This window comes from Eublepharis macularius, chromosome 11, assembly GCF_028583425.1.
Source record: "Eublepharis macularius isolate TG4126 chromosome 11, MPM_Emac_v1.0, whole genome shotgun sequence".
Classification (NCBI taxonomy): domain Eukaryota; kingdom Metazoa; phylum Chordata; class Lepidosauria; order Squamata; family Eublepharidae; genus Eublepharis; species Eublepharis macularius.
The window spans coordinates 88,815,421-88,832,991 of NC_072800.1; the positions used below are offsets into that span (position 1 = coordinate 88,815,421).

The 17,571-nt window shown below is 46.5% G+C and overlaps 1 protein-coding gene across 1 annotated transcript in view; it reads left to right on the top strand.

Annotated features, from left to right (window-relative positions):
• The first annotated feature begins 4,497 nt into the window (after positions 1-4,497).
• The window catches only part of AQP1 (aquaporin 1 (Colton blood group)), a 40,060-nt gene continuing 26,986 nt past the window's right edge, over positions 4,498-17,571 (top strand). Inside the window, exon 1 of the mRNA XM_054992020.1 lies at positions 4,498-5,004. Coding sequence (XP_054847995.1) covers positions 4,615-5,004 — 390 coding nt within the window. The 5' untranslated portion in view covers positions 4,498-4,614. The remainder of the gene's footprint in view (positions 5,005-17,571) is intronic.

A 17,571-nucleotide genomic window follows, 5' to 3' on the forward strand; every position in this document is an offset into this window, starting at 1 on the left:
GCTGGGAGGTGAAGCGGGGGGTTGTTTTGGCATAGAGGACCCTTTGCCAGTTGCTCCCTCATCATTATCATCATTTATGAAAGCACCTATAAGGCCCACTCAGCGCAGATACCTTTGGTGCCCGCTGAGGATGCAGAATGCTTGCCACAGATGTAATATTTATGACAGAGCCCTCCTTTGTTCCTAGGCAAGATTCCAGAAGAAGCTGAGCAGTCGGTCCACCCCAGGTAGGGTTGCGGGAGATGGGAGGACTGGCACTCGCCTTGTTAGAAGTCTTTGTGTGCACACGCAAAATTTGCACGTGCTCCTGGGCTGTGCGATGACATCACTTCTGGGAAGTGACGTCATCGTGCAGGCCATGTGCCGCCCCCTGGGAGCACTCCCACGCTCCGCAGCAGGCTGATTTCGGCCCACTTGGGAACGAAATCGGCCCGCTGTGAAGCACGGAAGCACTGCTGGGAGGGCTCCGGTGAGCTCCTGTGCTTCCCAGCAGGTCAGTTTAGGCCCCAAACCATTTGGGGTCCAAATTGGGCCACTGTGGTGTGCAGCAGCACACTGTGCTGTCCAGAAGCATGGTCATGAAGGTGTGTTCCCCTACCTGTCCCCCTACCAGCCAGGTAAGCAGGAGTGGGGGGTGAAGTGTGTGAGCGGGGGATACTCGCTCGCAGTGGAGGACTGGCAACACTAACTCCAGGTCTTATCTTGGAGTAGCTAAACCAGGGGCATTCTGGAGCCAAGTGTGTGGCTTGGCTGAATACATGCATGATACCAGAGATATTGCAAACCAGTCTGGTGATGCAGTTGGAGTGTCAGACTAGGATCTTGGGAAACCAGGTTCAAATCCCTCCTGTGCCATGGAAGTTTGTTGGGTGACTTTGGTCAAGTCATATACTCTTCGTCTAACCTACCCAGCAGGGTTGTTGTGAGGATAAAATAGAAAAGAGGAGACTGATGTAACCTGCTTTGGGTCCACATTGTGGAGAAGGGTGTAGTGGTTAAGAGCGGCAGGACTGTAATCTGGAGAGCCGGGTTTGATTCCCTACCCCTCCACTTGAAGCCAGCTAGGTGACCTTGGGTCAGTCACAGCTCTCTCAGAGCCCTCTCAGCCCCCCCGCCCCCAAGTTTAGAAAACATCTCCAAGAGCAGGGCAGAGAAAGGCTTCAGTCCAGGCTAGTGGCGTAGCTTGCCTGTAAGGTGCCTGGGGCAAGGGAAGCCATTGCGCATGCGCAAAGCGCACGTGCGCGCCCGTGCCCACGTGATGACCTCACTTTCAGTGACATCATCATGCAGGACGTGGCTGCCCTGTCCGCCGCAGCCGTCCACACCCTTTGGGAGGCAGGGTTCGTCGCTTGCAGCTGATGGGGCTGCTTGCTAGGCGCTCGCTGGCGCTGAGAGGCGGCTTCCCCATCAGCGGCCTCCCTAAGGGCACAGTGGTGCGGGCAGCTGCAGTGGAGCAAAGACTGTGCTGCACCCTTGGGGAGGCCGCCTGCATTGCCGATGCGCTGGTGGGGTGGCCAGCTCGCTGAGTGCTGAGCTGGCTTTCCTGCAGCGGGCCACCCCATCAGTGTGCGGGGGGCACGGGGGGCATCCCCAAGGGCACGGCACAGTCTCTTGCGCCCCTCCCCTGCAAATTTTGCACACAGGGTGACTGCCCCGCTTGCCCTCCCCACGCTACGCCGCTGGTCCAGGCCCCTAGAGAGCCCTTGATGGAGAATACAGGCTAGATGGCCAGAGGGTGTATAAGGCAGCATCAGATGTTTATGTATTCAAGGACGTGACAACGGGCTTGGTGCAAAGCCTGAGGATCAACAGCAGAGGTCCCACGAAACAGGCAACTGAGGTTGTGCTGTTGTCTAAAACCACAGACGCTAAGGATCTCAGTTTCTTCTGAAAGGCGTGCCCTTTGACCTCAGTGCATATCCCAGGGATGCTGAGGTAGGCTGTGTTTACTCCTGGAAAAGTGTGTTGCAGAAGATCGGAGCATTCTCATTACAGATTCCAGGATCTCTGATTCCGTTAAGCTATCCACTGAACCTAACTAGAGTCCAATGATCTCCCTGTTGATTCATTAAAGTTTCCACCAAATTTTACCTAAACCAAAACTTTATGGCAAATATTGCTTGAGGGGATTTTGAAGGAGGGGAATTTTGGTAAGATTGCAAGAGTTCTCAGGGGTGGACCTGCACATCCTACCAGAAAACCCACTGAAAACATCGGCTGTCTGCGGGGACATCATCTATCTCTTGCCAGCACTTGATATTTTGTTGGGAGCCTGAATTTGGAGAAGAAAGTAGTCAAGCAAAAAGCAAAGACGGAGAAGACCTGGATATGGAACTGTCACAGCCGGCCCACTGTGGCATAGAGATTAGTGTTTGAGCAGGACCCACGAGACCTCGGTTCAATCTCCACTCAGCCACAAAACTGCACGGACGACCATGGGTCAGCTACTTTCTCTCAGCCTAACCTACCCCACAGGGCTGTTGTCAGGACAAAGTGCTGGGTAGAGCTATGTATGCCAACTGAGCTCCTTGGAGGCAATTCAAGATAAAAACGTTTCCACAGAATGAAGTGACTATCTTGAGTAAATTTGGATGCTTTTGCTAGAAGAAAGGTGTGAAGAAAAAGAGAGTTTATAGCATAATTTCTCAGGGGCATTACACACAGAGATCAGAGCCTAAGAGCCAAGCTACAAGGGATGAATGACACTTGCCTGGCAAGTGAACAGACTCACGTGTATTCCTCCCTGTTCACTTGCCGTTCACTTGCGCTCCACTTGATCAAGTGGAGATCAAGTGTATTCCTCCCTGTTCACTTGCCATTCACTTGTTCTCCACTTGATCAAGTAGAGAGCAAATGAATGCAAGTGAACAGGGAGGAATAAATGTGAGAGCCAAGCTACAAGTGATGAATTACACTTGCCTGGTAAGTGAACAGACTCAGGGCCAGGCTACAAGTGACGAATGACACTTGAACGACAAGTGTATTTCTCCCTGTTCACTTGCCCTCCACTCAATCCACTTGCCGTTCAAGTGTCATTCGTCACTTGTAGCTTGGCCCTCACGTGTATTCCTCCCTGTTCACTTGCCATTCACTTGCGCTCCACTTGATCAAATGGAGCATAAGTGAACGGCAAGTGAACAGGGAGGAATACTCGTGACGTGAGTCTGTTCACTTGCCAGGCAAGTGTCATTCGTCACTTGTAGCTTGGCTCTAAGACGAGCCATGCAGGATTAGACAAAAGGGCCACCTAGGCCTACATTCTGTGCCCCCTCCCCAACCAAACTGATGCTTCTGGAAACCCACAAGCAGGGCATGAAGACAAGAGCCTTCCCCTATTGTTGCCCCTTAGCAACAATGCCAAGACCACGGCAATACAGCCCGGAAAACCCACAACAACCATCGTTCTCTGGCCGTGAAACCCTTCGACAATACAAAAAGGTATTCTGCCTCTGAACATGGAGGTTTTATTTAGCCCCATGGCCAATAGCTTGGATCAACCTTCCCTCGGTGTACCCGTTAAATCCATCAGTGCTAGAGGCTATCGCTACATCTTGTGGCAATGAATTCCACAGGTGAATTATACATTATGTGAAGTATTTCAAAAATGCATGACAATTATGTAATTTCTTTCATCGGGCACTTGCTCCCAGAAGAGTTCTGGTTTTTCCCTTCTGTGTTCCTCAAGTGATTCTTCCACACAGACACCGTCAGACACCGTCAGGGTCAGAGGCAATATTAAAAAACTGCGCACATCGACTCTGGCAGACACTCCTAGAAGTCCTTGGAGGAAAGTCCCTTATTTTAAGACTGTGGCATATTTCAGAGACATCAGAGTAAAAATAAACCGTACTCTCGTGGCTCCTTATTTTGTTCCAGCACAACCTTTCTTGGATTCGAGTCTTCTGGGATTAACTCTTCGGAGTTTAAGGGCTGCCTTTCCATTTTATTATCAGCAAACCTTGCCTTCTTCGGACAGTTTGAATGAGCAATTTTGTAGCCCTGCTTTTTGCACCCGTGCTATCAGACTGTTTAGCTGTTTCTTTTGCTAAAGATGCCAGTCACCTTTCACTTAAGTTCAGCCATCCCTCCACATTCACTGACAGCAAATCCAATAGCCCACGAGAATGTTAAGAGACTTTCTTCAGTCCTTGGAGAGACGGGAAAGTCCGGTAAGAGTTTTTGCTCCTGTTCCTTTGCTAGATGCTTGGATGCTGGATTCCTGAAGTAGGCATTCCTCCACCTCCCTTTGAATAAGGATTTTCTTTTAAAAAGCCTTTAAAAATCAGCAGCAGCCAGCAGAGTTTGCTAAGGAAGATGGGGGGTGGGGTGGGGGGAGGATGGGGCGGGGGAAGCCAAAGAAGAGAGAGAAAAAATTACTTGGCAGGCAACCGGTGCCGTGCTTCAGTCAGCATCCTTCTCGCTGTTCTTTCCTCCCTCTGTGTAACACCCCTTTCCTCCTCCAGACCACCCAAAGCCCTATAAATAATTGGAGCGCTCCGTTTCTTCCACAGACTTCATCCAGGCAGCCTGTTTAGAAAGCAAGTGGTAGGTGATAAGGGAGGCAGAGGGAAGGAAGCGAGAGGAGAAAGCCGGCCAGCAGAAGGAGAAGCAAGGATGGCCAGCGAATTCAAGAAGAAAATGTTCTGGAGGGCGGTGGTGGCCGAGTTCCTGGCCATGATCCTCTTCATCTTCATCAGCATCGGCTCAGCCCTGGGCTTCAACTTCCCCATCTCTGCCAACAAGACCACGACGCCCACCCAAGACAACGTGAAGGTGTCTCTGGCATTTGGGCTCTCCATTGCCACCATGGCCCAAAGTATAGGCCACGTCAGCGGCGCCCACCTGAACCCGGCTGTCACCCTGGGCCTTCTCCTCAGCTGCCAGATCAGCATCTTCCGGGCTATCATGTACATTATCGCCCAGTGTCTGGGGGCCATCGTAGCCACAGCTATTCTTTCGGGGGTCACCTCGTCTCTGGATGGCAACTCACTCGGGCTCAACGCGGTAAGGTGGCATCGAAGCCTTTCTTTTCTATCCCTCTTTGTGCGTGCCTCAAAGCAGATGAGAACAGAAAGCTCGACTCTTATTGACTGAATCTCTGTCTGAGCTATTCTGGCTGTGTTATGTTCAGTGTGCTCTTCAACTCACTTTGATTATTTGGTCATTGACTGCTAGGAAGCCACAACCCCGCTCCTCCTCCAAAGTTTGTTCTGTAAGGTTGTAATCTCTGAAGAGCAAGGGTTGAGTTCTACAGTGGCACAGTAGGGTGGATAAAGCTTAAGGCTGCCAACTTTTATTCTGGCAGGGCTTCTGTACAAGGTGATGATCAGGAATTTATCAGGGGAAACTTTTTTTCTAGCTATGTGTGAGAGGAGAACGGGGCTCTCCTCTGCCTTTAATCACTGCATAGGCAGAGGCAATTAGGGAAGATAGGGCTTGTCATAGCGGGGTCACAGAAAACGAACCTGCGGAAAAATCCATTTTACAGGACTGTTCTGGGATGGGAAGCTCCTTTGCATTCTTGCTGGGAAGTGTCCTGGATTTTGTCTTGCCACGGGGCTGTCAAAGACACAGGATTGCTGCCAGAACAAAGTTGGCAACCAGTGTGTGTTCATTCTTTTCTGCACTAGTTTTGCAAAGGGGACTGCTGTAGACCTAGGAGCCCGTTGAAAAGGATATTAAGACGTTCTAGGGACTTCAGAAACTTCCCACCTTTTATCTGGCAGGGCTTATGTGCTTTTGAGGCTGCAGCAACAGGCAGAAATCGACGTTTCCCCGGCGATGCAACCCCACCAGTTGATTTTCCGCCTGTGATGCAGCATAGGAGCCCAGAATGAAAAGTGCTGGCCTTCAGCTTCAGCCTGCCTGTTCTTTCAGGCGTCGCTTCAGAAAGCTTTTACAGATTTTTTTTTCTTTAATGGATGCATTAATTACTGTTGTTTGCTAGAGGAGGCAGTGCCCGAAATGAAGACGCAGATAAATGCATTTTTAAAAACAGGGAACACTTCCATTTCTCTCAGTCCAGCAGGTCATTATATTGTAATTATCCATACAGGATTAACTCTTATCTTATCTTGCTGCCTGTGATGAGATATTGGAAGTCACCAAAACCTTTTAGTGCGGCACCGCCTTTAATAGTGGCAAAGAGCAGAAGGTCTTGCCAGATGTGGATTTTCCTGTCTTTACAGCTGCAAGAGGAGAAGTTCCTCCTCTGTGCTTTTGGTTTCTGGGGCTTAGGTGCCCAGGACTTAACAATTGTTGCTGATGCGCGTGCAGAAGAAGATCCAACTCTGCACATAGGAGTTGCTCAACTATCTACCTATGCATATAAAAGAACTGATATTTTCTGAGATCCTAAAGAAGGGGGGGACAAACTCGGGGCCGGATAACGTCGGTATAATATCGTTTAGATATGGTTAAAAAGCAAAGGGGTCAGGAGGACACATCCCTGCTTTACCCCTCTCAGAACTGGTATTGCCTCTGTTAAAGAGCCTGAGGTGCCCACCCTGATTTTTGCAAAGATGTTGGAGCGGAATTCCGGCAGAAGAAACAATAGCCGGCTATCTATGGTTGAGGCAGCCAGCTTCATCCAGAGGTGTTCTCTGTCAATGGAGTCAAAAGCGGCTGTTAAGTCCATGAAGGCCACATACAGGGATTTAGTGGGGCTCTTGATACTTTGGGACGCTAGTTGGTAGAGGGCTTGACAATGGTACAACGCCCTTTGCGGAAGCCAGCTTGCTCAGGATAGATGACTTGGTTGGAGGCTTTCCAATCCTCCAGCTTACATAGCAGAGATTTGCTATACAATTTGGCAGCTATGTCCAGCAAGCTTATTGGACGGTAATTCTGGGGATCTGCTTTGCTCCCCCTTTTAAACACTGGGACTACTATACTCAGTTTCCACCCTGAGGGGAAGACCCCTGTTGAATTTACCCGGGTGAATAACTTAGCTAAGATGGGAGCCCACCAATCGGGGAAGGACTTAAACATCTTGGGGAGGAGAATCAGATTCTCACCGGGGGGGGGGGGGATAAGACCTCTGATATCAGTCTCAGTAACAGGGGGCCTTTGTGGCAGGGTAGAGAGATCAGCGGGAGGTATCTGCTTGGGGATCTTGTTCTGGAGAACTGAGGAGGCCCTGAATACTTGGCTATATACTTATGCATTTATCTCTACAATAACCCTGTGAAGTAGGTTAGGCTGAGAGAGAGAGAGAGAGAGAGAGAGAGAGAGAGAGAGAGACTAGGTGGCTCAGAGTCACTCACTGAGCTTCATGATAGAGTGCAGAATTGAACCCTTATTTCCCTGGGAATAATAATGATGATGATGATGTTAAAAACAACAACAATAATAAGCTAAAATACCACCCTTCTGGACAGATTAGTGCCCACTCAGAGCAGTGAACAAAGCCAGTGTTATTATTATCCCCACAATACAGCTGGGGAGCTGGGGCTGGGAGGAATGGCTTACCCAAGGCCACTTGCAGAGCACATAGCAATAGCGGGAGTCGAACCAGCAGGGGGCTGATTCACAGCCCAACCACTTAACCAATATGCTACAGCAGCTCTCAGATAATAATACTTGCACTTATATACTGCTCTTCTAGACAGATTAGCACCCCACTAAGACTGGTTATTATCCCCACCATACAGCGGGGGTGCTGGGCTGAGAGGAGGGGCTTACCCAAGGCCATCTGCCGAGCTCATTGCAAGAGTGGGATTCGAACCAGCAGAATACTGATTCACAGACCAACCACTTAACCACTATGCTACAGCAGCTCTCTCGTCCAACACTCTAACCACTGCACAACCCTGCCTTTCACTCTGCTTAAGTTTCCTAGCCGGGACATTCAATAAAGAATACCAAAAAAACTTGAAAACAAGTAGAAATCTGATACAGAGACAAAATCATGCTGAAACAAAACATGAGCAATTGACTTTACGTATTAAACAACATGGAGAAACTATCCACCAGAAGTATAATTACAGCAAAAGACAGTATACAGTAGTATAGTCAGTAGTCCTTATCCCTTTACCGGTACAGCTCTCATTTCCTTACAGCATAGACCTATTACGGGTGTAAAAAGCTGTTCTGGATAATGTAGTTTTGCACATTTTTTGCAGAAAGGTAGGAGAGTGGGAATTTTCCTGACCTCTTTAGGCAGGCTGTTCCATAGGGTATATATGCACAGAGATTGTGCATATAAGGGCAGCTGTTGATTTTACCTATTTGTAGTGTGGCACCTGCAAATGGCCCTCTTCCAGTCAGCAAAGCGGCTGTGGTGGGTCCTATGTTTTCCTCCCCAGCAGGTGAAAAAGCACCTTGGAGGAGGGTAAGTTTGAGCAAAAAAAAAAGGACAGGTGGAAGAATGAGTTAATAATAATATTTGTTTTATATACTGCCCTTCAGGACTACTTAACGCCCACTCAGACTGGTTTACAAAATATGTTATTATTATCCCCACAAAAATCACCCTGTGAGGTGGGCAGGGGTGAGAGAGCTCTGGAAGAGCTGTGACTGACTCAAAGTCACCCGGCTGGCTTCAAGCGGAGGAGTGAGGAATCCTACCTGGCTGTCCAGATCAGAGTCCTGCTGCTGTTAACCACTACACCAAAACGGCTCTCAGTTAAGTTAAGGCCAAATGTCTAGCTTGCGTCTCTGCACCCTCTAGAATTCTGCAAAGCCTGACTGTAGCCACTTCCCCTCAACCGGCTTGCTCTTGTCCAGGGCACCAGTGCAAAAACCTCTGCCAAAGACCTCCAAACATTTACTTGACTTAAACAAATCTGTTGTAGAGTCATAAACTTTAGGCTGCTGCTGCTGGAAATTCTGACGGAGAGAGCATGTATGACGGAGGGCTGGCTTTCTTTATGGTCGAGGCCCCTGCCCAGCCCATATCTCCGAGAGGTCAAGCTTAATGGAAACAGATGTACAAAGAAGCACAGCTGAAGCATCTACATCCATAGGTCTAGGGGGACAGGAGATTGTTAGAGAAGTGACATTATACTTATTTGTTGTACCCCGGCAGAGAGACCATGCCTTACACTATCACGTCGTTCAGCAAAGTTTGAAACCTTCCAGTGACATGGTAGATACAAATTTAGAAGAACAGCGGGATTTGCGTTCAGTGGCACCTTAGAGACCAACAAGATTTTGAGTGTCAAAGCTCTTCTTCAGATACAAGGAGGAAGAAAGGGAACTTTGACTCTCAAAAGTTTATACTCTGAAAATCTTGCTGGTCTCTAAGGCGCCACTGGACTCAAATCCTGCTGTTCTTCCGAAGACCAACAAGGCTACCTAGCTGAAATTTAGACATTTCGAGGAAGGCTTCCAACTTTGCCGGGCAACATGATAGGAGGCAAACCACATCGCTATAAAGCTTGTGTCTTTCAAGACATGTCTTGGGTGTGTGCGTGCATCTCTGCTGAAACAGATATCAGGTGCTTCATTCCCTTGGAGCAGAGGGTTTGCTATAGGAAATTGTTGCCACCAATTGGGCAGGGTGTCTGTGTCTAACTCGTAATTAATGAAGTGTTGGCTGAAATTTTCATCTCCACCACAGAGTTCTTTTTCAGACAAGAGCACTTTTGGCTGAGCCATTCATTAGATCTTTTTCCGCTGTAAGGCTTCAGCCAGGCCTGTCTTTTGGCACACAGTTCTTAGGGCAAACGGATATGAATTCTGGGCCACCTATTACCTGTGCTGCATACAGCAGGTGTCAGCGCAGTCTGGTCTTGATGGGATACCAGAATTTTTTAAAAAAAAAACTCCTTGGGACAGTTATTCTCTCATCAGTCATTATTTTATGCAGTTGAGTTCTGTTGAGTTAGATTGTGTTACCACCAGTGCCTTTGCAGTGGTAACCCAACATGATCTCAAGATGTTCAAGACAGGGAATAGAAGAACAGGGCCGTTTCCACACGGCTGGAAAACAGCGAAATCTCGCACGAAATTGCACGAGAAGACGCTGTTATCGCGCGAAATTGCACGAGAAGACGCTGTTATCGTGTGAGAAGACGTGATAACAGCGTCTTCTCGCGAGATTTCGTGTGAGGTTTCGCTGTTTTCCAGAACAAAGTGAGCCATGTGGAAACGGCCCAGGTCTGTTGGTGAGATTGACACTCCGTTGAATTTCTTAGGGATGTTAACGCTGTAAGATGTTTTGTTATCCTTGTCAAAACCCCAATTTCGTTTCACTCCGTGTTCTGTAGACCCTTCTCCTTTTAAAAAAATGGAGACATGTTTACCTCAGTTGAACTGTCTGATGAATTTCTAAGGAAGTGAAAAGAGTATGGGGGGCAGCTCAGGACATTTTTACTTTCTCAGTGGATTTTCAAGTGAAGTTTGAAGCTATTTTGGAGGTTCTTCATCAGGTTCCTCATCCAAAAAAATGTTTTGATAAGACTAGCAGATTTCGTGGGGAGAAATTTGTGCCCCACACACCCTTACTACATGTCCTCCCTCCTCTGGGGTTGTCACCAGGGCTGTTTTTCTGGAAAAAAGAGGTGGGGAACTCAGGACTGCACAATGACATCACTTTGGGTCAGCTGGAACTAGGGGGGAGTTTTTTAAAGTTTAAATCGCCCTCGGCGAAAATGGTCACATGGCTGGTGGCCCCGCCCCCTGATCTCCAGACAGAGGAGAGTTTAGATTGCCCTCCGCACCGCTGGAGCAGCACGGAGGGCAATCTCAACTCCCCTCTGTCTGGAAATCAGGGGGCAGGGCCACCAGCCATGTGACCATTTTCAAGAGGTGCCAGAACTCCGTTCCACCGTGTTCCAGCTGGAAAAAAGCTCCGGTTGTCACAATAACTTACATGAAATGTTTTTGCTTTAGACAAAATTATGTGGCAATTCAGACCCTTGTGTCTCATCAGTATTGCCCAGCCCAGAGGAGACAACAGTCCTAGATGCATAATGTGGTATCTGGAATTGGTAACATGCAGAGGACGAGATACATGGAGTCTTCGTGGAACTCTGTCTGAGGACTTTGAGACAAGGGCAGTCTGAAACACAGGCAGAGTTTCGGTGGCTTTGCTTGGGTTACTCTTTTCTACCAGTAGCCCTAATGGCATTAGTCCACTAGATAACATCCCTATAAGTTAAATGGCCAGTTTGAATGAGAGATTACAGGACTATTTATGCAATTGTCTTTCTGGTGGCTGCAGGAAGAGCTGAGCATGCTGACTGCCGGTCTGTGATGAGCCACTCATGTGCACCCACTGTCATATGTACAGGTTTAGTAAGTAGCATGCTTTGGTGAGGCATTTTTCTGGTACTTTTCAGTGTGTGCACAAAACCACTCCTGCATGTGTTTGTAGATATTAAAAACTGACTCACCATGAATTGCCTGAGCATTGTGCATAAATATTTTCCCTGTGGCCCCACCGTGCATCTTAAAGAAGTGTCATAATAGGCCTTTGATTGAGCACTGATTTAAGCCCAGGTCAACACATCTGTGGTGATTGGAATTCGGTGTTCTCGCTGCCCCAACCTACATTCAGTGCACAGCCATGCAAGTGCCCTCCTGTGCTGGTCTCCTTGTGGGAGGATTCATAGCTCATCTCTTGCAGATACAAAGTCCAACCTTCAGTCCCTCTCCTCTTCAAGAACAGATGGGCCAAAAAGCAGGGAAAGAGTCCATGGAGAACTACAGACTTTCAGAGCTAGCAATAACGAGACAGCCGGCCTCATTTAGGTAGCTGAGGAGAGACATAACTATGAAAAAGAACTCGGCAGGCTGCAAAAGCCTAGTTCGATCTCCTTTTAGATAAGCGGCTGTTTCACAACAAGGAAACCGAGACCTGAGACGTCACTCTCGCAAGTCCCCACTCACCTGCCCAGTTGCTGCTTCCGCTGCTCTTTTTTCTCTCCTTTTGGCTGAGAAAGAATCAGCCGGGCAGCTTGTTGCCCAGGAAGGAAACAGGTTGCCCCACTTCTATCGCAAGGATGAATTACTCATAACTTTTTTTTTCTTCATCTGTGACTATTAAATGATTTTGCTTTCATTTGCAAATGCAGCTGTAGGGGTTGTTTGTCTTTTCTTTTTAAATATTTTTTTTATTGTTTTCACACATACATATACAGACATGAGACAGTTATCATTTTACTTGTCGATATCTGTTATCTGTTTCTTTACCTCTTATATTTTATCTTATTACATCTTTCATTGTGAGTTCTATTATGTCATTATATAGTTAGTCTTAATATCGTATTTATGTTTAAACGTATTTATTTGTCATCCATTTGTAGAAGGGTTCCCATGGTACAGAGATGACTTCTTCCATTTGCCCTTTCATTAACAATGTTAAGTTATCCATTTACTTTTGTTATTAATTCTTCTTGCTGAGGGATTCTTTGTTGTTTCCAATAGGTTGCTAGTAAGATTCTAGCTGCTGTTACTATATGGATTACCAAGTGTTCTTGCTCTCTCTTTATATCCACAAGCTGAATCCAAAGAGGGGGGTGGTCTCAGAAGCAATGAAAACCAAAAAAATCACAGGGACCACAATCCACCAATGAAGTTTCATGACTTGAAATAGCAGTTCCATCCTGTGTCCCCCTCACCAAGTGAAAAAATACTTTGGAGACAGACCATACTAAATGTGACTGGAAAATTGTGGATGACTTAATCTTGATATAGTGGCTTTAGAAGAAGCACATGGGTGCGAAATGGGATAATCTGAAGCTGGCAAGCCCGTTGCCACCTCCAGCCAGGAGTTTACAGTAAAAAAAAAATTTTTTTTTGACTCACTGGCCAAAATTTATTCTTCACTGTGCAGTGTGAAATTTAGTTCTGTACTTCTGAACATAAAACTTCATTGTTGGATTGTGGTCCCTGTGATTTTTTTGGTTTTCATCCTCTCTTTATATCCGGCATACAGTTTAATAAAAAATGTTTTGGTTTCAAAGGAATTGATATCTGTAAGATATTTTGTAATAGCTTGTGTACTATTATCCAATACCTATGTACTTCTTTACAGGTCCACCACATGTGGAAAAATGTCCCTATACATTCTTTACATTTCCAACACTTATTTGACATATTTTTAAACATTTTAGCCAGTCTATCTGGCTAATATTTTTCCCAATCTGGTAGCGCAAAACCTGCATTTTCTTTCAATCCTTGGAGTACTTTTAATTTAATTCTTGTTTTTTTCCCTTGCCAAATGAACTTACTCATTTTTTCAAAGGAGCTGTTTTTCAAAGGAGGAGAAAGGCTGGGAAGGGGGGGGGGTAAAAATCCATTTCTTCTCCCACTTTTTTCTGCTGAAAAATCCATCCACAATTCAGCTGCATAATCCCCCCCCCCCCCAGTTCCCGGGGTCAAAGGAGGCAATTTTCAGCAGGAAGGAAAAGCAGAATATTTCTCTTGTCTCCCCACTCTTGTTTTCTCTGGGAATAAGTCACCCCAGCAGCTGCCTTGGCAAAAGAAAAATGAGCGTTGTGGAAAATGAACAAGTTACCAAGAGCTAGTTTGGTTAGTGTGTTGTTATTATGGGAGCTGGAATACCCAACTTCCAGCCTCCACTCTGTCATAAAGCTCGCTGGTTGACCTTGGGCCAGTCACATAATGGATACTGCTCTGAGCTCCTTGGAGAAAGAAAGGGATTAAAATGTGCTATGTAGATAGACTCTCAGGAACCAGGGATGGACTGTCTAACCGATTTCATTTATACCTCGACTTTCTCCCCCAAAGTAGCTTATCTCATTCTCCCCTCCTCCCTTTTATCTTCACAACAACCCTGCGAGGGAGCTTAGTCTGAAAGAGTGTGACTGGCCCAAGCAAACTTCTGCGGCAGAGCAGGGATTCGAACCTAGGTCTCCCAGATCCAAGTCCAACGCGCTAACCGCTATACCACACTGAATCCTTCATTCACCAGAAGGTTTCCCAGTAGGCCCTCAGGAGCAACTGGAGCCAGAAGTAAACTGAACCCAACAGCCGTGCTGGCAGGGCCACTCGGTTCAGAACTCCAGCCCCGGCCTGGAAGTTGGCGACCCTATTATTTAAGGCTGTTGTAACTCCCAAACTGGCTCTGTAAGGAACTGCAGAGATGACTGGAGACAATACAAAAGCATCCCAGAAACAAACCCCTTCCTTCCATGCCCCGAATTGCTGAACCTACCAATCTGGGTACTGCAAGAGATCTGAGGAAGGGAGACAGTGGTTAGAAAAGAAGCCCAGGGAATAGGGTTGACTGCCCTCCTCAACCTCCCGGCAGGGGGATTGGGGCCTGGCACTCTCCTGCAAGTGCGATGACATCACTTCCGGGAAGTGACGTCATCATGCAGCACCCCCTCCCAAGAGCGCGCCCACGCTCCACAGGGGCTTGGATCGGGGCTGCTGCGGAGGGCAGGAGCGCTCCTGCCCTCTGCAGAGGCCCAAAACGGGCCTGATCTACGCCAAAACGGGTACAGGAGTGCTCCTGCCCTCTGCAGCGCCAAAAACAGCCCCGTTTGGGTACGGATCGAGCCCGTTTTGAGCCGCTGCAGTTCGCAGGAGCGCTCCCGCACTCCACAGCGGCCCCGATCCATGCCAAACTGGACTGATTCAGGCAGCTGCTGTGCATGGGAGCGCGCAGCATCGCAGGGGAGCACGCACAGAAGGTGTGCCCCCCCGCTGGCCAGGTAAGTGGGGGCAGGGTGTGAGGGGTGGGGGCAGGGGATTCCCCGCCCCCACCAGGGGTATGATGTCCCTACCAGGGAATGGGAAAGGGCATGTGCTGAAAGGAACATGCTTTTATGCATGTATGCAGGCTTACTTTAGAGTAAGAAGAACAAAAGCTCTCATACAAAAATAATACAAGTGTATTCAACATATAAAGTGCTCTACAAACTAACAATTCAGATTTCAATCAACACAATGTATCAATGTATAAATAAATACAGTATAAACAGTTTTGTCTTAATTTCATACAAACAATTTTTACGTGTAACTTTTCACTCAGGGCCAAGCTACAAGTGACGAATGACACTTGAACGGCAAGTGTATTTCTCCCTGTTCACTTGCCCTCCACTCAATCCCCTTGCCGTTCAAGTGTCATTTGTCACTTGTAGCTTGGCCTTCAGTCCAGTAAATGATGGGAGAATAGTTTCTCTAGTCCGTATGAGCGTGAATAAGTTTCAAAGGAATAGCAACGAGCTTCAATAAACATTTCCAATGTGATACCCCGTTGACTGCTGGACTCTCAAAGCAAAGTGTTGTTGCTCAAAACATGATCTTCCAGCCCCTCAATGTTCAGAAGATTACAAAATTGCCTGACAAACTGCTAGCTTAAAAGTTTGTTTCGCACACGCGCACATTTGCGCAAGCTTTCTTGCAGAGCACTTTATACATTGAATACACTTGTATTATTTGTGTACGAGAAAGAGCTTTTGTTCTTCATTCTGATTCAGGTTGCTCTCCCTTTAAGAAGCCTCTTTGTTTAGTGGGTTACTTTAGTGTAAGCCCGTTGTACACAATGAGAATTACTTTTGATTGGTCATGCGTAAGATTGGGTTCAAAGAGGGAGGCATTCCAGAGAGGTAGCTGTCTCACACTGAAATCCTAAATGGGCCTACTCAGATGCAAATCCCCCATATTTAGTAGAGCTTGCTCCCAGGCAGGAGAGCATGAATGAATGAAATCATGCCCTCAAGTCATAGTTGACTTAGAGCTACCCCTGGTGGGGTTTTCATGGTGAGAGACTAGTGTGCATAGGACTGTAATATTAAGGTATTATAGCAAAACCTGGGTGGAATCCTCGTGGCCTGACCCAAAGAGAGCAGCGTCGGTTTCTAAAATTTTAACAGACAGAACATTTTGGCAGGTGTGGCTTGGCTTGTGAAAGGTAAGGGAAGCTATCCTTGCCTCTCTTACAAAAGTAAGAAGACTTATTAAACTATAATTTATATAATCTTATAAACGAATGGATGGCACAGAGAAAACGGAGAGAGGTTTTTATTTTGCCTTAATAGTAGATCTTTGGGTCACCTGTAATGAACTCAGTTGGCAACGGGTTCAAGGACACCTAAAGGAAATGGAATTCATTACCATCAATTTAATGATGCTATCAATGTTATGGAATTAACTACTAAAAGAAGATTGTAAAGGGGGATTAGACAGCTTCACGGAAGGAGAAAGCTCCCTCAGTACTATATTGACTATGATGGCTAAATAGAACCTCCATGTTCAGTGGCAGTGTTGCTCTGGACACTGTAGTTGCTGGGGGCTTCTGTCACTTTTATTCACTGCTGGTGGTTTTTCTGGAAGTATCTTGTTGGCCAACGTGGGAAAAAGGATGTTGGCATAGACAAACCTATGCTTTCATCCAGCAGGGCTCTTATTTTATTTTTGAGAACAGTACATATAAAAGTTTGGCTTGCTTGAAGAGCACAGGGCATGTAATTAACAGGGCATATAACAGGGTGGGTGTCCATCTAAGACCACCACTTTTTCTGGAGCTGCCCTCGGCCATCTGCTATGCCCATATATGGACTCCCAGTCCCACTATTTGTTTAAATAGCCTGCTCCTGGACTATTTTAATGACTTTTAAAAAATTATTATTGATTTTATGGTTTTGTGACTTATTGTTGCTGTTGTTGTTGCTGCTGCTGTTGTTATTATTGTTATTATTATTTTGATTTATTAACCGCCCATCCTCAGGGGCTCTGGGTGGTGAACAACAGTTAAAATCAATAATAACAAGAAAACAATAATTCTAAAATCAACATACAATGAGAAATAATAAAATAAATTAACTAAGTACATTAAAGTGCAATGGTGGGGAGGAACCCCCCCCCACACACACTTTTAATGAATTTTATGAATGTTGTTAGCAGCCCTGAGCCCATTTGTTGGGAGGGCGAGGTATAAATCAAATAAATAAATAAATTACCCCATGCTCCTTTTTACAGGGTTTAAAAAAATATAATTCAGTAATCCTGCTGCTTTCTCTCCATCTTTAAATATGGTCCTGAATTCTTACCTGTGTGGGAAGAAGAGATAGCACAGTTGCCATTCGCAACAACCACGGTAATATTTTTTAAAACCATGGTTTATACACTTAAATCTCTTGTTAAATCCTAATTCAGCAATGATTTATTCTGCAAGTATGGCATAATCCCATACTTTATAAACCCATTGAAGGGAAAGTGTTAGTTTTTTATGGGGCCAAAAAACTCTTTGAAAAAGAGAAAGATTGCAACACTCATTAAACTGTGGGGCTAAGGTCCCTTGCAATTATGGTTGCCAGCTCCCTTTGGGGAAATTCCTGGAGATTTGGGGGGTGGGACCTGGGTGGGGCAGAGCTTGAAGAGAGGAAGGACTTCAATGGGCTCTAATGCCATAGAGTCCCCCCCTCCAAAGTGGCTATTTGCTCCAGGGGAACTGATCTCTGTAGCCGGGAGATCAGTTGTAATTCTGGGAGATCTCTAGCCACCACCTCGAGGTTGGCCACCCTACTTGCAATGAATTAATCCATATGATATATTGTGTTTTTAAAAGTGGAAATACAAAGGGACATAAGAAAAAAGATCTGTTGAGGATCAGGCAAACTACCTTTCTGTTCTGTGCCTTTGGAACTGCTTGGT